Source organism: Capra hircus (genome assembly GCF_001704415.2).
Source record: "Capra hircus breed San Clemente chromosome X unlocalized genomic scaffold, ASM170441v1, whole genome shotgun sequence".
In the NCBI taxonomy this organism is placed as follows: Eukaryota; Metazoa; Chordata; class Mammalia; order Artiodactyla; family Bovidae; genus Capra; species Capra hircus.
Genome location: NW_017189517.1, coordinates 36612686 through 36634244, shown reverse-complemented (window position 1 = coordinate 36634244; position 21559 = coordinate 36612686). Strand labels below are relative to the sequence as shown.

At 40.7% G+C, this 21559-nt stretch overlaps 1 protein-coding gene across 2 annotated transcripts in view; it reads left to right on the top strand.

Moving 5' to 3' along the window:
* Positions 1 to 6990, top strand: part of TBC1D8B (TBC1 domain family member 8B) — a 75360-nt gene extending 68370 nt beyond the window's left edge. For both annotated transcript variants that reach the window (XM_005700205.3, XM_013976197.2), the window contains exons 19-21: positions 179 to 235; positions 1673 to 1770; positions 3976 to 6990. In XM_005700205.3, the coding sequence (XP_005700262.1) occupies positions 179 to 235; positions 1673 to 1770; positions 3976 to 4371 (551 nt within the window). In that variant the 3' untranslated portion in view covers positions 4372 to 6990. The remainder of the gene's footprint in view (positions 1 to 178; positions 236 to 1672; positions 1771 to 3975) is intronic.
* Positions 6991 to 21559: the final 14569 nt, after the last annotated feature.

Sequence of the window (21559 nt, the reverse complement as noted above, 5' to 3'; positions counted from 1 at the left end):
GTGTTCTTTTTAAAGTTCTTGAATACTTTGTCTTCTCGTGATAGGAGGTCAGATTAGCTATAATTGGTTTGTTGAATTGAAGAAAATAATGTGTGCTTATAAGTGTATCAAAGTACTATTTTACTTTCAAAAGGTATTTTTTAAATATTTTACAAAATGCAGTTGTCCTCTTCTCTAGTTTCCAAGCCTGCAAAGGAGAAGGAAGCAAAGTCAGCAAAAAACAGCCCTGAAAAAGGTATATGATTTAGGAGTATCATTTAGTTTAAGTTATTGTTTTTGTAAATAAGGTTAACTACACAAGGGGGAGGCATGGATTCCTTTTAAAATCTTTTGATTTATCCTTAGAGCTTTTTCAGTTCCTTTGTGTAAGTCGAATAATTTATTCTTCTCTGGATACTTCAGTCTCAGAAGTTATAGAAAATGTAACAGTAAATGAGCCATATTTATTTATTATTTTAAAATATTTATTTTAATTATATAAGTAATAGATAATTCATATAAAAGAAATTTAAATGGCAAATGCTCATATCCCCACCCAACCCCACCCTGAAGTAGATGTGATGTTGTATTGTCATTTATTTCAGTAACTAGCTCAATATTGATGAACACTTAGGTTATTTCCAATTAATTATATTGCAAACTATGCTCCAACAAACATTTTTATACTTACCTTTAATGATACTTTGGGGCATATTTCTTTAAGATAGGATAAATTCATAGAGGTATGAGAATGCTGGGTCACAAAGAATATGCACATTTAGTATTTTGATAGAGACTGTCAATGGCACCCCACTCCAGGACTCTTGCCTGGAAAATCCCATGCATGGATGGAGGAGCCTGGTGGGCTGCAGTCCATGGGGTCGCTAAGAGTCAGACACGACTGAGCGACTTCCCTTTCACTTTTCACTTTCATGCATTGGAGAAGGAAATGGCAACCCACTCCAGTGTTCTTGCCTGGAGAATCCCAGGGACGGCAGAGCCTGGCGGGCTGCCGTCTATGGGGTCGCACAGAGTTGGACACGACTGAAGCGACTTAGCAGCAGCAGCAGTAGCAGAGACTGTCAAATTGTTCTACAAAAGTCCATCATTCTTTTTATGTTTTTGAGTAACAGCTAAAAAATAATTTTTGAAGATCTGCTTAGATATGACCACTTCACCAGGTTGTTCAGTATATCCTAGTTTTCCAATAGATCTGAATAATTATTAATAAAGTCACATTAACATCATTGTGGTTAAACTCTTCAAAGGAATGAATGAATAAGTACTGTTTTAAATTTTTCAAAGAGTCACCATAGACCACTTTGGTATCTGCATATTAAGAACATCATATGGAAGCTATTTTAAACTTAGTGGTATACATGAGAACATCTACATGAAATTTACATCATCAAATCAGGGTGTACTGTTTAATCTAAAAGGCATTCTTCTTCCCCTCACCTTACACCTTCTCTACTCCCCAACCTTTTCAAAGTAAAAATTTTAGTTTAATGGAAATGGAGAATATTTTGAGAACCAGTAAGTGAAAGAAAAGGTATAGTCAGATCAATTTCTGGAGAAAAAAGTGGAATCTTATATCTCAATGAAATATCTTTCAATAATAATTGTTCTTTTGAGGATTTGGGAAAATATAATGGGCTGTTCATTATGAAATGATTTTATTCCCCTCATTTAGAAAAAGAAAAAGTCAATATTCAAGCATATCTAAGTCAATGGCAAGATGAGCTTCTAAAAAAAGAAGAAAACATTAAAGATTTACCAAGAATGAATCAGGTATTCAGTTCATAAATTCTGGTTTTCTTATGTGTTTTATTAAAATGAATGTGGGTGTTTCCAAATCTAAAATAGCTAACATGCTATTACAAAAATAATCTCTGCATCATCTCTGTAAGTTTCAGATGAGTATAGAAGAGTGGGAGTAAATTTTTAAATGATTTTCTACTTTAAACACTTAAATGCATCTAGAGTTTCAGTACAGTCCTCTGCTGTGACATTTGTACCTATAGAAAAGATGTGTGTATAACATATATTTCAGTGTTTTCTACTTCTAGCTTTATTAGAAATGTTCATTTATTCAGTAGATATTTTTTAGTGACTACTAGATGACATGCCCAATACTAGGTAGTAGGAATAAGAAATAACTAAAATAGGTTATACCCTGGTTCCTAATCATCTTGAATCTGCTCAGATAGTACTAACGACTACTGTTAACACACCTTTTTTTTTTGGCCATGCCATGTAGTATGTGGGATCTTAGTCAGGGATCAAACCCGCACTCTGCTATTGAAGCACAGAGTCTTAAGCTGTGGACCATCAGGGAATTCCCTATTGACACAATTATAAATCCATCTCTTTCTTGCACGCTATTCAGTCATTGTATGTTCTTATATTTTTTAAATAAATTCTTTTGGTACAGATACTGAGGATTCTCAGAACTTAACCAAAATGAGAAATGTGAAATAACTTCATTTTTCTCAGTGGAGTAGGTAATTTGATAGTTAAATAAGTACTTCTTAAAATTAATATATTAATACTAAAATTTTAATAAACAGTGTTACAGACTAAGAAAGAAAAATAAAGCTTAAAGTTTGGTATAATAAATTTTTATAAAGCGTATCTTTTAGGGGGACTTCCCTGACAGTCCTGGGGCTTCCCTGATAGCTCAGTTGGTAAAGAATCCGCCTGCAATGCAGGAGACCCCGGTTCAATTCCTAGGTTGGGAAGATCTGCTGGAGAAGGGATAGGCTACCCACTCCAGTATTCTTGGATTTCCCTTGTGGCTCAACTGGGAAAGACTCTGCCTGCAATGCGAGAGACCTGGGTTCAATCCTGGGTTGGGAAGATGGAGAAGGGAAAGGCTACCCACTCCAGTATTCTGGCCTGGAGAATTCCATGGACTGTCTAGTCCATGGGGTCGCAAAGAGTCAGACATGACTGAGCTACTTTCACTTCCTCTTTCCTTGGCAGTCCAGTAGTTAAGAATCCATGCTTCCACTGCAGGGGGCATAGGTTGGATCCCTTGTTGGGGAACTAAGATCCTGCATGCCTTACAGTGCAGCCCCCACCCAAAGTATATCTTTTTTATTTGCTTTTTATTTACAGATAAACTTTTCTAGAAGGATGATTGACTTATAGGACTTTTGTGTTGGAAAAAAATTTTCTATATTGGCAAGGATCTTCTAGGAATGTCTATGGATTGTCTAGGGACAGTTAGCAAACAATCCAGTTTATTTCTTTACTAGGGCCCCTCCTTAGTCTTTAAAAAGAAACATGTCCACATGACCTCCTTGTATTACTGGATTGATTCCAAAACATTCTTCCTTAAATTTGAGTCATCCTAGTCTGTTCATTAAGATTGATTAGTAAGTGAATTATTTGTATGTAGGCTAATATGGGACTTTGCCTAATTAAAAGTATCACCTAACATTGAAGGAATGCTGGCAGATACTGTCCAGGAATTATTGTATATATAAAATATGTACATATATGTTGTTTGTGGGGCTTCCCTGGTGGCTCAGATGGTAAAGAATCTACTTGCAGTGCAGGAGACCCAAGTTCAATCCCAAGGTCAGGAAGATCCGCTGGTGAAGGGAATAGCAACCCACTCCAGTATTCTTGCCTGGAAAATCGCACGACTGGCGGGCTATAGTCCATGAGGTCACAAAGAGTCAGACATGACTGAGTGACTAACGCTACACACTACATACATACATCCATCCATACATACATACATATATATATATAATTTACTGTTATTAGGCAACAGATGAGAAAACTTAAGTGGAATTTTCTTTCATAATTCATACCCGTTTTTCTAGAACCAAAATTTACTTGGGGATTGATCATCAGTTCTTAGAACTTCTATGGTGAAGGTTATGTGGTGCAGATTCTCAATAGAAAACTATTCACTTCTAAGTTCTTGTTATATATTTGCTAAGTCTAATGTCAAATGTGATATTTCTAACTTGTGTCTTCTAGTCACAATTTATCCAGTTTTCAAAGACACTATATAACTTATTTCATGGGGACCCTGAAGAAGAGTCATTATATCAAGCCATTGCTGTTGTAACCAGCCTTTTGCTCAGGATGGAAGAGGTTGGAAGGAAACTCCATAGCCCTACATCTGCAATGAAAGGACTGTCTGGTGCAGTCTGTGTTTCTGGAGTACCCAGTGAGGGGCAGGCAGAGAAACCCCTGGAAAAAGAACCCTCCTCGCCCAGGGAAGAACCTCAGTGGTCATTTGCGTTTGAACAGATTCTTGCCTCTTTGTTGAATGAACCAGCATTGGTGAAGTTTTTTGAGAAATCCATAGATCTAAAAGCCAAACTAGAAAATGCGAAAACCTCTCAGTTAAGTTCTAGAACCAAGAAGTAAAGCTCTTAACAGGCATTTAACCAAGATTTCTTATAACCGTCAGCTTGATTCCTGGAAATAGGGATCAGGGATTTATCTTGTCACCAATGTATTTTAAGGTTAAAAAGAAGATATTGTAAGCACAATGATTTATTCCTTTGGGGTAATATCTAATTTTGATATTCTATAATTCGAATATACTTTTTATATTTCCCAAGACATGCAGTATCGGGGGGAGTATGCTAAATGTCACCACCAGAGGGCACCACCATATCACTTTTAGTAAGGAAATAACTAGTTTGTGCTGCTATTTACATATGAATGAGTAATGATTTTTGAAAATGTGGTGTTATGTTTGAGTATTAGTGATGCTGACATGCCATAACGATAAATCTTACTTTCCAAATTGCCTCAGTCCTATTACAGTGCTTTAGAAAATCAGACTCTTAGATCTGTAGCCTTAATTATCTATAAGATTACCATATGGGAACCTCATTTTCAAGTTATCTAATGAAATAATATTAACTTCTTAAAGTTAATCTCATTCAGTCTTCTAGTATTACGTGTTTTTTTTTTTAAGTAAATTCTACCTTCTCCTTAACCTGAGCAGTTCAGAAGCTACTGGCACACTTCCAGCTCTGTTACTGACAAAAATAAAAAACTCAAATACTGGGCTGATATGAGGAAAAACTATATTGGATTTGGATTTGAGCTGGTTAAAATGAGCCAATTCAGAAGGGTAAATATACAGTTAACTGTGTACAGGTCTCTCATTGGACTGAGAAGTTACTTGAAATTCCAAGCATTGCTCTTTGTGGTATTTTTCTCAGAGTAGTTTGGTTCTAATTTTAGATTTTGGATTTTCACCAGTCATATTTTAAGTTATAGTATATAGCTTGAATTATTGTATTAGTCTGACGAGTTCATAAAGTATACAGGCATACCTTGATTTATTGCACTTTGCTTGACTGTGCTCCACAGATACTACAGTTTTTTGTCTTCTTCTTTTTTTTTTTTTTTCTGCCACTACATGATTTGTGACTGGTGGGCTTGTGGGATCCAGGCTTACAGGATGGTAGTTCCCCACAGGGATTGAACCCAGGCCCTTGGCAGTAAAAGTGCAGAGTCCTAACCACTGGATCACCAGAAAGTTCCCACAGATACTATATTGGAAATGAAGGCTTGTGGCAACACTGCATTGAGCAAGTCTAATCAGTGCCATTTTTCCAACAGCATTTGCTCAGTGTCTCTGTCACGTTTTGGTGATTCTCACAATATTTGGAACTTTTTCATTATTATTATGTTTGTCATGGTGATCCGTGATCAGTGATCTTTAATGTTACTAATGCAACTCACTGAAGGCTCATATGATGGCTAGCATTTTTTAGTGGTAAAATAGTTTTAATTAAAGTTTGTTCCTTTTTTACACGTAATGCTATTATTGTACACTTAATAGACTACACTATAGTGTAAACATAACTCTTGTATGCCCTGGGAAACCAAAAAATTCATGTGACTCGCTTTATTGCAATATTTGCTTCTATCCCAGTGATCTGGAACCAAACCTGCAACATCCAAGGTATGCCTGTACTTGTGCATAAGGATTGTTAAGATAATGTATAGAATTTTGGCATCTATCTAAAAAGCTGTAATTTATCTGATTTAAATGTGTAATTTCTATATACTTTATGCTGCTTATATTTCAGTCATTACAGTGAAAGTTCATTTAGAGATAATGGGCTTTGTTAGCACTTTAAAGAGAAAAAAAAAACATAGCTGTCTGATATTCTGTGCTGTTTCTGATAAAAACAATTTATAAATCAGTTGATTTGGAAAACTCAGAAGAAGGCATCCATTGGAACTTCTTTCTTCACAAAAGACTTTGGTTTTAAACCTTTTGACTTTTCGGATTTGAAATCATGAGAAGGCAGACATCCTTTAAGAATGACCCAAGAAGTCTCCCTTTGTGGAAAAGAATTGGTATAATCAGCTTTTGGCAAGAATCCACTGTGAACAAGGCTTAACCCAGAGGGTTTCATCACCACAAAATGTGTTATTTTCAGAGGGATTCAAGAATTTTCAAGTTGACCCCTTGAAAATTTTTGTAAATTGGACTTGGCCAAACACTTACTAGTAATGTCTTTAAAATGATTTTGTCAGCTTTGTCTTTTCAAGGAAATTACCACTTAAAGAGATAATTGCTAAATAAACATCTGTGCCTTTTCTCAGAAATGATTTGCCTGAAATGTGTCCAAATTTTAGAGTTCAGTTAATAGTTTGTATGTGAACTATCACACATCTGCTTTTAAGCAATGATTGTTATACTGTAGTAGCTCTATAAGACACAAGGCTCTATGCTTATATTCAAATGCACTGTTGCACATTGTTCAATATTTTGTCAGTCGTATTTACAAAAAAAGATACTTTCTTAAGAGCATATGTTATTGATATTTGATATGATTTTAAAATCAGAATATTGAAGATTACTTAGTATTGTATTTTAGCCTAGATTAGTTAAAATTGAGCACCTAAAGAGATTTTTGAGTTGCAAAAAGATTATAAATGCAAGTTAAAAAGACAAACATTTATTTTCTGAGTCTGCAGGAGAAATAAACTGAACACATAGTTTTGTAGTCACTACCTTGTTGAACAAATGGGTTTTTCTTACGTAGTTGTGTCACACTGAACCAGTGCATTGTACCTTATACATTAAATTAGGTGTTATAAGGTGGGCTTTACTTGTCTTTATAAAAATAAATGTTATAAATCTATAAAAATAAATGTTATAAATCTATTAAATAAATATGAAAATGGCTTACTTAGAGATCTTACTATTATTTATTATGATGTATAATCACTTGAGGACTTCCCTCCTATAAGAGTTAAGGTTCGGTTGCAGAGAACAGAATTCACTCAAATTAGTTTAGGCAGGAAAAGATTTATTACCAGACATTAAGTGACTTATAGAATTATCAAGAGGACTGACTCTAAATTGAGCATTCAAGAACAACTTCCAAAGCTATACCACAGCATCAGGTCACCAAGGGAGTTGCTAATTCTTTTCCGATTAGGAAACTGCCACTTCCTACTCCATGATGAAAAGCCAGCTGTATGGCTCCTGTCCCCAGAACCACACTCCACCTACTACTATTTACACCATCGAAATTGATGCCAAGCATCCTGCCTCTCAGCATCCACAAGCTAGTGACTAAATTGCGGTAGAACAACCAAACAGCTGCAAAACCATGTTTACCAGCAGAAATGGCAGAAGCATAGCCTCCACCTCCCTTCTGCCAGTTGTCTCACACGTGTGTATCTGACTGCCCTGTAATATGTCCAGAGTCCTGGTTGTGAGGGAATCTGGGAAATGTCCTTAGTTTCTTAGCCCCAGCAGTACAGAAAGGCACACTTAGAGGCTGGAATGGACACTGAGCACTGTGTTTCCTTTCTCTTGCTGGGTACCAAATTATCTCAATACACATTATTTCACCATTGCAATGAGTCAGGACTCCAGGCTCAGCTTAGCTGGGTTCTCTGCTTAGGATCTGACAAGCTGCAAAACCAAGGTTTTTTCCAAGGTGGTTCTCATTATAGAGGCTTAACTGGGGAAGAATCCACTTCCAGCCTAACTCAGACTGTTGACAGGAGTTATTTCCATATGGTTACAGGTCTGGAGGCCCCAGCTTCTTGCAGGTGGTTGACTAGAAGTCACCCTCAGCTCCTAGAGGCTTTACTCAGTTCCCAGAAACTGCTTCTTCAGGCTTCCTGACCTTGCCTTGTGGGCTTCACTCAGATGGCCACTTACTTCATTGATACAGCAAGGAGAGTCTCTGAAGCAAGTCTGCTAGCAAGACAGTGTCTTATATAATGTCACATGATCTCACAGTGTGACATTTCCCCTTTGCCATATTCTGTTGGTTAATTAAAGGTAAGCCGCAGGTTCTGTCCACTCTAAAGGGGGGAAGATTACACACGAACATCAGGAAGCAAAGGTTCTAGGGAGTGCACTGTGGATTCCGTTCACCACAAGAATCCGTGTTACCCACCTCTTTTCCCACACAGCCATACCCTTCTCATACTTCTGCAGAAGAGCTAATAGCATCTGACTGTCACAACAGAAATCCTCATAGCAAAAAAATGCACTAATCCTCTCTCCTAAGGGAAAATCCAGGTTTTTAGTCTTAATTCAATCTCCATCCCATCTTACATGTGAACTACAAAAAGTTAGCTACCAGCAACTCACCTTATATCAAGTAGAGAAGTAGGGAAAGAAATTTAAGTATATAATTCAGTTCAGTTCAGTCGCTCAGTCATATCAGACTCTTTGTGACTCCATGGACTGCAGTTCGCCAGGCTTCCCTGTCTATCACCAACTCCTGCAGCTTGCTCAAACTCATGTCCGTTGAGTCGGTGATGCCATCCAACCATCTCATCCTCTGTTGTCCCCTTCTCCTCCTGCCTTCAGTCTTTCCCAGCATCAGGGTCTTTTCCAATGAGTCAGTTCTTCACATCAGGTGGCCAAAGTATTGGAGTTTCAGCTTCAGCATCAGTCCTTCCAATGAACAACCAGGACTGATTTCCTTTAGGATGGACTGGTTGGATCTCCTTGCAGTCCAAGGGACTCTCAAGAGTCTTCTCCAACACCACAGTTCAAAAGCATCAATTCTTCAGTGCTCAGCATTCTTTATAGTCCAACTTTCACATCCATACATGACTACTGGAAAAACCATAGCTTTGACTAGATGGACCTTTGTCGGAAAAGTAATGTCTCTGCTTTTTAATATGCTGTCTGGGTTGGTCACAGCTTTTTTTCCAAGGAGCAGGTGCCTTTCATGGCTGCAGTCACCATCTCCAGTGATTTTGGAGCCCCCCAAAATAAAGTCTCTCACTGTTTCCATTTTCCCCCCATCTATTTGCCATGAAGTGATGGGACCAGATGCCGTGATCTTAGTTTCTGAATGTTGAGTTTCAAGGCAGCTTTTCCACTCTCCTCTTTCACCTTCATCAGTAGGCTTTTTAGTTCTTCACTTTCTGCCATAAGGGTGGTGTCATCTGCGTATCTGAGGTTATTGATATTTCTCCTGGCAATCTTGATTCCAGCTTGTGCTTCATCTAGCCCAGCATTTCTCATGATGTACCCTGTATATAAGTTAAATAATCAGGGTGACAATATACAGCCTTGATGTACTTACTCCTTTCCCGATTTGGAACCAGTCTGTTGTTCCATGTCTGGGTCTAACTGTTGCCCCTTGACCTGCATACAGATTTCTCTGGAGGCAGGTCAGGTGATCTGGAATTCCCATCTCTTGAAGAATTTTCCATAGTTTGTTGTGATCCACACCGACAAAGGTTTTGGCATAGTCAGTAAGCAGAAGTAGATGTTTTTCTGGAACTCTCTTGCTTTTTCCATGATCAAATGGATGTTGGCAATTTGATTTCTGGTTCCTCTGCCTTTTCTAAATCCAGCTTGAACACCTGAAAGTTCTCGGTTCATGGACTGTTGAAGCCTAGCTTGGAGAGTTTTGGGCATTTGCTAGCGTGTGAGATGAGTGCAATCGTGTGGTAGTTTGAACATTCTTTGGCATTGCCTTTCTTTGGAATTGGAATGAAAATTGACCTTTCCCAGTCCTGTGGCCACTGCTGAGTTTTCCAAATTTGCTGACATATTGAGTGCAGCACTTTCACGGCATCATCTTTTAGGATTTTAAATAGCTCAACTGGAATTCCATCACCTCCACTAGCTTTGTTTATAGTGATGCTTCCTAAATCCCTCTTGACTTTGCACTCCAGGATGTCTGGCTTAGGTGAGTGATCACACCATCGTGGTTATCTGGATCATGAAGATCTTTTTTGTACAGTTCTTCTGTGTATTTTGCCACCTTTTCTTAATATCTTCTGCTTCTGTTAGGTCCAGACCATTTCTGTCCTTTATTGAGCCCATCTTTGCATGAAATGTTCCCTTGGTATCTCTAATTTTCTTGAAGAGATCTCTAATCTTTCTCATTCTATTGTTTTCCTCTATTTCTTTGCATCGATCAGTGAGGAAGGCTTTCTTATCTCTCCTTGCTATTCTTTGGAACTCTGCATTCAAATGGGTATTATCTTTCCTTTTCTCCTTTGCCTTTCACTTCTCTACTTTTCTCAGCTATTTGTAAGGCCTCCCCAGACAGCCATTTTGCCTTTTTGCATTTCTTTTTCTTGGGGATGGTCTTGATCACTGCCTCCTATATATAATTATGTACCTAAAAAAGAATGGCAGACACTATGGATAGGTACAGTAGTCATTCCTACAACACAACCATAGTTATGTTTCATTTTTGTTTTTTTAATTATCATACAATAAATTAGCTTTTTTTTTTATGTACACCTCTACGATTTTTTTTTTTTTTTTTTTGCTGTGCAGAGTCTTTGTTGCTCCACACGGGCTTTTCTCTAGTTGCAAGGAGTAGCAGCTACTCTTTGTTGTGCTGCACAGGCTTCTCATTATGGTGGCTTCTCTTTGTGGAGGGCAGGCTCTAGGCGCACAGGCTTCAGTAGTTGCAACGCATGGGTTCAGTAGTTGTGGCTCGTGGGCTCAGTAGCTATGACACATGGGCTTCGTTGCTCTGTGGCATGTGGGATCTTCCTGGACCAGAGATAGAACCTGTGTCACCTGCATTGGCAGGCAGATTCTTATCTGCTGTACCATCAGGGAAGTCCCACTTATATGAATTTTTAACACAGATATGTGTTCCTGTAACCATCACCACAATTAGAATACAGAACACAATTAGAATTCCATCACCCCCAAAACTCCCTGAAGCAGTCTGTCTTTTCATAGTCACATTCTCTCCCCACCTCTAATAACCACTTATCATCAGGGTTTTCCCCAATATATTAAAGACCAGATGTTTGCTGTCCCCAAATCCCTACCCCTTGTAGCCATGTGACAAAGAACTGGTTAATGACATGCTTCTGCTTGAATTTCTCAATCCATAGCAGAGCAGGAGAGAAAGTAGAGAAGACATTCTGGTGGCAGTAGTGGCATCTTAACATCAACACCCTGTTTCTGAAGTAGGACTTCAAGTGGTTATGGATGCACAGACTTTATCCCCCCTTTTTGAGGGAGAGAAGCTTCTTAGTGCATCTCTTGCAGGGCCCAAGAATGGGCTCTTGTTTGACCTTGGAAATGAATTAGGAGACACACATGCTGACAAAGCAAAAACGTTATCGAGAAGGAGCACCCAGGGAAAGAGCAGCAGAGTAAGGGAACCCAGGAGAACTGCTCTACTACATGGCTCACAGTCTCAGATTTATGGTGATAGGGTTAGTTTCTGAGTTTTCTCTGGCCATTCTGCCTCAGGCTCCTTGCTGGTGGCATTTCGCTCAACCAAGATGGATTCAAAGGAGAAGGACTCTTGGAAGTTGGTAAGACATATGGACTAACATCTCCTCTCTCCTTTTGACCTTTCCTGAATTCTTCCAGTTGATGGTGGCTTGTTAGTTCCATGTTCCTTACCAGGATCTCCTGTTGTAAAGTAGTTCATACAAGTGGTTACTGTGGTGCCTGGCCAGGGTGGGTGGTTTCAGTCAGCAATTCCCCTAACACATCTGTCATCCCAACAGTTCAATAAAGTCTTTCTCCTTTTGCCAGCCAGAATCCATTTCATTGGCTATCTAAGGTAAGGTTGATACATGTGACCCTGGGAGCCCTGTTGCACCATCTCCCTTGAGGCCAGGCAAACAAATTATCCTGGTAGCTACATTCCTAGGCTTACACTCACTGGCAGAAGGGCATTTAACCCTTAATCTTACAATTTACTGCAGCATCCATTTCTGTTATCAGAACTACAGTTTTTTCCCCCATCCCCAAAGCGCCAAGCAGTAGATTTCCTATTCTCTTAATTCTACCTGTCTTCCTTTGAGAGTAATGTCTTTTCTTTATGGCTGCTTTTAAGATCTTGGTGTTGCCAATGTTCTGCAGTTTCTTATGATTTATCTAGCTTTTTAAAAAGTGATGTTTGACATTATTAAATTTTGATTATCAACCATCATTCTCCTAGACCTGCATGCTTTTTGCACAAGCCAAACAGGCAAATTAAATGAGGATGTAATAGAAATCACCTCCCATACATACATACATCCTTCAGATATTTGGTGGGCACTCAGCTGTGTGATTTCCCTGGGGGTGAGGTACTGACAGATACAGTGAATTCTACTTGGCCATTTCTACTATAAATAGCCCTTACTACACTGGTCAGGGAGCAAATGTGGTAGGTACTTCAAATATTCATTCATAAACTAAGAATCATATGATATATTTGCAGATCTACTGGATCCATTGTAGATGGATTTAGGATAAAATTTTATTTCTGGGCTCCCTAAGCCCTGACTCTGGCCAATCAATGACCATCGTGTTGTAAACTCTCCCCCCACCCCACCCCCACATTGATCCTGGATGAAAGTGAATTCATAATCACTGTTCAAAACACTGAAAAGTGTGAGTGTTTCTGTTACTGAGTTTAAGCTCACTCTGCTTGCGACACGACAGGCCAATGAATCAGGAGACGAGGTGTTGAGGCAAGGAATAATGACTTTATTTGGAAAGCTGGCAGACTGAGAAGATGGCAGAGTAGTGTCTCCAAAAAAAGCATCATATTGGACTCTGGATACTAGTTTCTTTTATAGAACAGAGAGGGAGAGAAGGTGAGGAAATAAAGTAAAAAGGCCATTTATCTTGCAAAATAGGAGGGGATGTGTTCATCTTTTCTTCAGCCACTCACAGGGTGGCAGGGTCAGTTTTGTCTCCTGTGAGCTGAACAAAGCCACTTTAACATTCAGGCAGAGGGGCAGGGTTCCCTGAGGCAGGCCGTTATGTATGATTATAATAACAAAACCAATGAAAAGCAAAGGTTAAAGTCAAATAGATCCAACATGGAGTCAGAATTAGTTCTTCCCTGTTACATTTCCAATTTCCTAGTGCGTGGCTACCCTGGTAAATGACCAAAGGCCCCTCTGGCTAGAAAGAACGAGGAAAGCTAGGGAGAAAATCTACAACACATGCTTATGGTATTGCTGAATCCTTCTTCAAGGGGGACCTGGCTTTCCCTTCCAGGGCCTCTAAGTGTGTGAACTGACTCAGATCTGCAAATAAGTGAAATTGATACCAAGCAGGACCCTGTGGGGCTCCTGGGCACAAAAGTCTTTTTGTGTCCCCCATTTCTTGATTACAGGAAATAGGCTTCATTCGGCCTCCAAGACCTTCCCTGAGATCCAAGGAGCAGATCCAAACATTTGCTAATTGGGGAAGGAAAAGGATGCAGAGACAAGACAGTCAAAAGAAACAATAGTGCAGCCTTGGGGCAGAGTCCTGGTTCCCCCTCAAGGATACATGTAGCACTATCTTTGAGCTGTTTTGCAGATACTGAAACCCCCTACCAGGTGGGAGAAGTTAACAGTATGCTGCCCACACACACGTAGACCTCAGACCAGTTGAAACCAGAAGGTTGATGATGTTCTTTCCCACTTAGCTCACCACCAACCAGTCAGAGGAATGTCCATGAACTTATTATGCCCTCTTTTAATCATTACTATAAAACTCCTCACTACCCACTCAACACACACAGTTTTGAGGGTATTAGCCCACTGTGGCCCCTTTTGCCTGGCAAAGAGATAAAGCTATTCTTTTACACATCACCCAAAACTCTGTCTCTGAGAATTAATTCGGTATTGGGGTACAAAGGCTGGATTTGGCTTCAAGAGGCCATGTATCTCCATCATAATAACTCAAATTAGATCTTTATTCACCAGGTAGAACTGTTTCTGCTATGCAGATCAAGTAGGAATTAGTAGATTGCTCATCTATTTCCATCTGAAGAATAATTAGCCATCACCAAACTTCTCTGCAGGTCAGAACATTCAGATTACTTCTCTAGCTATGTTCCTGTCATGTTAACCATGCTCACCCTATCTCTGGTCATTAAGTGCTGCCACTTGATCTCTGCTATTCTAAGATCTCATTATTCCCATTGAAATTAGCAAGTTACCTTCAGTGGCAGCATCTCTCAACTCTGTCTCTGGCCTACTGAAAACTTCCACTGTACCATGTTCCAAGAGTGATAAGGCTCCTCTTGTCAATGTATTTTTCAGTGTCTTGTGGAAGAGAACATCCCCTAGGTCCTATCGGGGGACATGGTTAGGATGTAGGTGAGTGGATCATGTATCATAAATGTATTCCAATGTTTCGATTTCCTTAAGCCTTTGGAGAACTTCCTTTACATTATGCCAAGGATATCTGGCATATCAACTTCATTTAATATGGTCTAATTTTCAGCCTTGACTTCAGTCAACCAAGCAAATAGAACCACTTTCAAGTGGGCAAGCTAGTAATTGAATCCAGAATCTCTGATAAGTGGCCCAATTAAAATTACATTCCTTCCTCCAAGTCATAGTATCCTTAAAATACATTCCCACACATATTCTCCAAATTTCTGCTATTATAAATTAGCAAAATTTCATAATTTCCTCCTTTGAGTTCAGACTTATATTTGTATTCTTAGAACATCAGTTCAGTTCAGTCACTTAGTCCTGTCCAACTTTTTGCGACCGCATGGACACCAGGCCTCCCTGTCCATCATCAGCTCCTGGAGCTCTCTCAAATTCATGTCCATTTGCCATCCAACCATCTCATCCTCTGTTGTCCCCTTCTCCTCTTGCTCTCAGTCTTTCCCAGGATCAGGGTCTTTTCCAGTGAGTCAGTTCTTCACATCAGGTGGCCAAAGTATTGGAGTTTCAGCTTCAGCATCAGTCCTTCCAGTGAATATTCAGGACTGATTTCCTTTAGGATGGACTGGTTGGACCTCCTTGCAGTCCAAGGGACTCTCAAGAGTCTTCTCCAACACCACAGTTCAAAAGCATCAATTCTTCGGCACTCAGATTTCTTTATAGTCCAGCTCTCACATCCATACATGACTATATTGTGATCTAACTCTAGTTGTAGGTCTGGAAGCAATGAGAGGTGGTAGGAACGGTACATGAGGAAAATTGGCATTCCCTTGCAAGTAACTTGAGGATGCTGAAGCAAGGCAGGGCCAGCTTCATCAACTAGGGATGGCTTTTAAGACAAAGAAGTCCAATTGATGAGGTACTTAGAATCATCTGAATTCACCCAAATATCCTCATTTCTAGGAGATCTCATCTAATCAAACAAATGCCCTTAGTTTCCCCAAAGTGATACATGACAATGCTGTGAGTTCATTATATATTGTAACTCAAACACCTATAGGAATAAGACTAATTTTCAACTATGTGAAGCTGAATCTGGCCTGTGTACCCTGACATTGAATTAATTCTTAGAGGTGGAGTTTTGGGTGAAGCAGAAAAGAATAGCTTTATTGCTTTGCCAGGTGAAGGAGGCCACAGTGGGCCAATGCCCTCAAAACTGTGTGTTGCAACCTGGAGAGGGTAGTGAGAAATTCTTTTAATAATGGTTCAAAAAGGGCATGATCAGTTTGTGGACATTCTGCTGATTGGTAGGTAGTAAAGTAAGTGGGACTCAGAATCAACAACCTTCTGGTTCCAATCAGTCTGTGATCTATATCAACAAGAGATAATAGAAACTTACCGTCCTCTGTTTCTTAAGCTGGCAATTTAAATCTTAAGATTGCCATTTTCTTAAAAAAAATATATTAGTTTTTGCTGTGCTGGGTCGTCATTGCTGTGTGCAGGTTTTTTCTAGTTTTGCAGGGAGGAGGCTACTCTTTACTTGTGGTTTGTGAGCTTCTCGTTGTGGTGGCTTCTCTTGTGGTAGAGCATAGGCTTTGGGGCATTCAGGCTTCAGTAGTTGCTGCACGAGGGCTCGGTAGTTGTGGCTTGCAGGCTCCAGAGTGCAGGCTCAATAGTTGTGGCACATGGGCCTAATTGTCCCTCGGCATATGGGATCTGCATACCGCACAATTGCACTCATCTCACAAGCTAACAAAGTAATACTTAAAATTCTCCAAGTGAGGCTTCAACAGTATGTGAACCATGAACTTCCAGATGTTCAAACTGGATTTAGGAAAGGCAGAGGAACCAGAGATCAAATTGCCAACATCCCTTGGATCATAGAAAAAGCAACAGAATTTCAGAAAAATATCTACTTCTGCTTTGCTGACTATGCCAAAGCCTTTGATGGTGTGGATCGCAACAAACTGTGGAAAATTCATCAAGAGATGGGAATACCAGACCACCTGACCTGCCTCTTGAGTAATCTGTATGCAGGTCAAGAAGCAGCAGTTAGAACTGGACATGGAACAATAGACTGGCTCCAGATTGGGAAAGGAGTACATCAGGGCTGTATATTGTCACCCTGCTTATTTAACTTATATGCAGAGTACATCATGTGAAATGCTGGTCTGGATGAAACACAAGCTGGAATCAGGCTTGCTGGGAGAAATATCAATAACCTCAGATACACAGATGACACCACTCTTATGGCAGAAAGCAAAGAAGAGCTGAAGAGCCTCTTGATGAAGGTGAAAGAGGAGAGTGAAAAAGCTGGGTTGAAACTCAACATTCCAAAAATGAAGATCATGGCATCTGGTCCCATCGCTTCATGGCAAATAGATGGGGAAACAATGGAAACAGTGAGAGAATTTACTTTTCGGAGCTCCAAAATCACTGCAGTTGGTAGTCACCAATGAAATTAAAAGACATTTGCTCCTTGAAAGAAAAGTTGTGACCAACCTAGACAGCATATTAAAAAGTAGAGACATTACTTTGCTAACAAAAGTCTGTCTAGTCAAAGCCATAGTTTTTCCAGTAGCCATGTATGGATGTGAGAGTTGGACTATAAAGAAAGCTGAGCACCAGAGAATTGATGCTTTTGAACTGTGGTGTTGGAGAAGACTCTTGAGAGTCCCTTGGATTGTAAGGAAATCCAACCAGTCAATCCTAAAAGATCAGTCTTGACTATTCATTGGAAGGACTGATGCTGAAGCTGAAGCTCCAATACTTTGGCCACCTGATGCAAAGAACTGACTCCTTGGAAAAGACCCTGAGGCTGGGAAAGATTGAAGGCAGGAGAAGAAGGGGAGATGAGATGGTTGGATGGCATCACCAGCTCGATAGACATGAGTTTGAGTAAGCTCCAGGACAGGGAAGTCTGGCATGCTGCAGTCCATGGGGGTCACAAAGAGTCACACATGACTGAGTGACTGAACTGAGAACACAGTTAGAAGTCATCCCACTCCATAGTTCTTGGGTTCATCATTACTGCCCAAATAATCTGTAGTAGCAGCTACTCAGACCATCAAGCCTTGCATTCAGGAGGCACTTCATTGTAGATGCCTACTGGTCATGATTTGATTGGTTTGCATTTTGTGTCATGAGATACCAGCATCTCCTCTTCTGAATACTAATAGAAATAGCACTACTTTCAAATCCAATCAAGCTATCTAATCAATTCCAATTTCCCATTTTCCTGGAACACTTTTGGACCTCAAACAAAGCTGGTGGAGGTGGTGGAATTCCAGCTAAGTATTTCATATTTTAAAGGATGATGCTGTTAAAGTGTTGCACTCAATATGCCAGCAAATTTGGAAAACTCAGCAGTGGCCACAGGACTGGAAAAGGTCAGTTTTCATTCCAATCCCAAAGAAGGGCCATGCCAAAGAATGTTCAAACTACTGCACAATTACACTCATTTTGCACGCTAGCAAGGTAATGCTCAAAATCTTTCAAGCTAGGTTTCAACAGTATGTGAACTGATAACTTCCAAAGGTAAAAGCTGAATTTAGAAAAGGCAGAGGGAGCAGAGATCAAATTTAGAGCATTAGCTGGTTCATAGAAAACACAGGGAATTCCAGAAAAACATCTACTTCTGCTTCGTGGACTATACTAAAGCCTTTGATTGTACGGATCACAACAAGCTAGAAAATTCTTAAAGAGATAGGAATACCAGATCACCTTACCTGCCTCCTGAGAAACTGTATGCAGGTCAAGAAGCAACAGTTAGAACTGGACATGGAACAGACTGGTTCCAAATCAGGAAAGGAGTATGTCAAGGCCATATATTGTCAGCCTGTTTGTACGCCTTGTGAAACGCTGGACTGGATGAAGCTCAAGCTGGAATCAAGATTGCCAGGAGAAATATCAATAACCTTGGATATGTAGATGACACCACCCTAATGGTGGAAAGTGAAGAAGAACTGAAGAGCCTCTCAATGATGGTGAAAGAGGGTGAAAAAGCTGCCTTAAAAGTCAACGTTCAGAAAACTAAGATCATGGCATTGGGTCCCATAACTTCATGGCAAATAGATGGGGAAACAATGGAAACAGTGACAGACTTTACTTTCTTGGGCTCTAAAATCAGTGTGGATGGTGACTGCAGCCATGAAATTAAAAGATGCTTGCTCCTTAGAATAAAAGCTATGACAAACCTAGATAGCATGTTTAAAAGCATGAGACATCACTTTGCCAAGAAAGATCTGTACAGTTGTTATACCCAAGTCGCGAAATCTCCAGTGACCACCAGGGAGCCGATATCCTATGCAAAAGCAAGAGAGTTTTTATTACCAAGCTCAAGCTGGGGCTCCCACGGTTACCGATGCAGCAGCTAAGGAGAGGAGCCCTGAACTCTGGGTTACATTGCTTATATAGGGTATTCTCACACAAAAAATTTCAAAAAATGGGAGTTTCCAGGTTGGGAGACGTCTAATTGGTTACCTTCTGTGGAAGGGTTAGGTGTTGGGTTCTGAATGGTTTTCATTTCCCGGGCTTAATTCGAATTTCCCAGGCAGGTCATAAGTCCTGAAGGTAAAGTCAGGAGATCCTGATCTGGGATCTGATTGGCTCGCAGGTGGTGGGGTGAGGTCAGGGGATTTCCAAAGACTCTTTCCTCAGTCAAAGTTATAGTCTTTCCGGTAGTCATGTATGGATGTGAGAGTTGTACCATAAAGAAGGCTGAGTGCCTAAGAACTGATGCTTTCAAACTCTGGTGCTGAAATAGTCTCTTGAGAGTCCCTTGGACTGCAAGGCAATCAAGCCAATCAATCCTAAATGAAATCAACCCTGAATATTCATTGGAAGGACTGATGCTGAAGTTGAAGCTCCAAAACTTCGGCCATCTGATGCAAAGAGCCAACTCATTGGAAAAGCCCATTATGCTGGGAAAGATTGAAGGCAGGAGGAGAAGGGGGTGACAGAGGATGAGATGGTTGGATGGCATCATCGCCTCAATGAACATGAGTTTGAGCAAACTCCCAGAGATAATAAAGATCAGAGAAATGTGGGATGCTGTAGTCAATGGGGTCACAAAGAGTCAGGCAAGACTGAGCAGCTAAACAACAGCAAGAACCCCATGGAGCCTTGTGGGGGAGGGAGCTGTGAGGAGACAGGCCTTCCTCCATATCCTCTGCTTTAGTTCCTCTCCAAAATATCTAGATATTAATATTTGATGCACATTTTCTGAGTTGTTTTGCAGATGTAAAAACCCTTCTCCTGTCCAACAATGGAAGATGTTAACTACTTGACAGAGTCCCAGGCCTCCTGGAACCTGCTGCTAAGTCACTTCAGTCGTGTCCAACTCTGTGCAACCCCAGAGATGGCAGCCCACCAGGCTCCCCAATCCCTGGGATTCTCCAGGCAAGAACACTGGAGTGGGTTGCCATTTCCTTCTCCAATGCCTGAAAGTGAAAAGTGAAAGTGAAGTTACTCAGTTGTGTCTGACCCTCATCGACCCCATGGACTGCAGCCCACCAGGCTCCTCCATCCATGGGATTTTCCAGGCAAGAGTACTGGAGTAGGGTACCATTGCCTTCTCCATCCTGGAGCCTAGGGACTGATAATGTCAACCCCTGTGACACCACCCTGCTGCCTCACCATCAACCAGTCAGAGAAATGTGCACAAGCTGATCTCAGACCCTACGACCCTCTCCCTCACCTGGCTTATATTTTTAAAAGCTTTTTATTTTGTATTGGGGTATGTGCGTGCATGCTAAGTCACTTCAGTCATGTCCGACTCTTTGAGACCCTATGGACCATAGCCTACCATGCTCCTCTGTCCATGGGATTCTCCAGGCAAGAATACTGCAGTGGATTGCTGTGCCCTCCTCCAGGGGATCTTCCTGACCCAGGGATCGAACCCGTGTCTCCTACGTCTCCTGCATTGGCAGACGTGTTCTTTACCACTAGCACCACCTGGGAAGCTCATATTGAGGTATAGCCAATTAACAAACAATATTGTGATAGTTTCAGGTGGAGGGCAAAGGGACCCAGCCATCCATATACATGTATCCATTCTCCCCCAAACTCCCCTCCCATCTAAGCTGCCATATGACATTGAGCAGAGTTCCCTGTGCTGTAGAGTGGGACCTTAGTGCTTTGCTGAAACCCTCTGGGGAGTTCCAGGCTTTAGAGCCTGAGCCACCTGTCTGCTTGCATAGCCCTGCAATAAACCTTTCTCTTCTCCAAACTCCGTCTCAGTTTGTTTGGCCTCACTGTGCATTGGGCACTCAAACTTGCATTGACACTATCGCCTTTGAGTACTCGTGGTACTACACCCTTCATTGGTCAGAGTTCAGTTGCAGAGATCAGAAGCTACTCTAGCTAGTTTAAGGAGGAAGCATTGTAGGGAGAGTCTTTACTGGCTGAGCCATCAGGGAAGCCTATGCATATGATTAGCTGAACCTAAATCATTCAGAATCTCAGCTGAAAGGAAGTCCAGAAAGTGTGTGTGTGTGTCTTTTTATACTCTCCGTCAACTGCATGACACACTAGCATGGGGGGTGGAATGGAGCTGAACACCAAGCTACCATACCTATCCTAACCCTCATCAAAGATTTAGTATATTTGGCTTGAATCCCAATTCCAGGATAACAGGAAACTCAGACTTCTTTCAATTTTCTTCTGTTTCTCTGAATCATTTTCTGCTTCTATGTGCACACAGACTTTCTGGTGCCTCTAATCAGAACCTGGCCAAAAACTTTAGCCCTCTCACCATCTTCTAAAAGAAATCAAAATGTTAGGGGAAACACTGACTGAAACCACCCTCCCGGGCCAGGCACCACAGTAACCATTTGCATAAGTTATTTTATGACAGGAGGTCCTGGTAAGGAACACAGAACTAACAAACCACCATGACTGGAAGAATTTGGGAAAGGTCAAAAGGAGAGAGGCGATGCCAGTCCACGTGTCCCACCACCTCCCAGAATCCTCCTCACTGGAATGTATCTTGGCTGAGCAACACCAG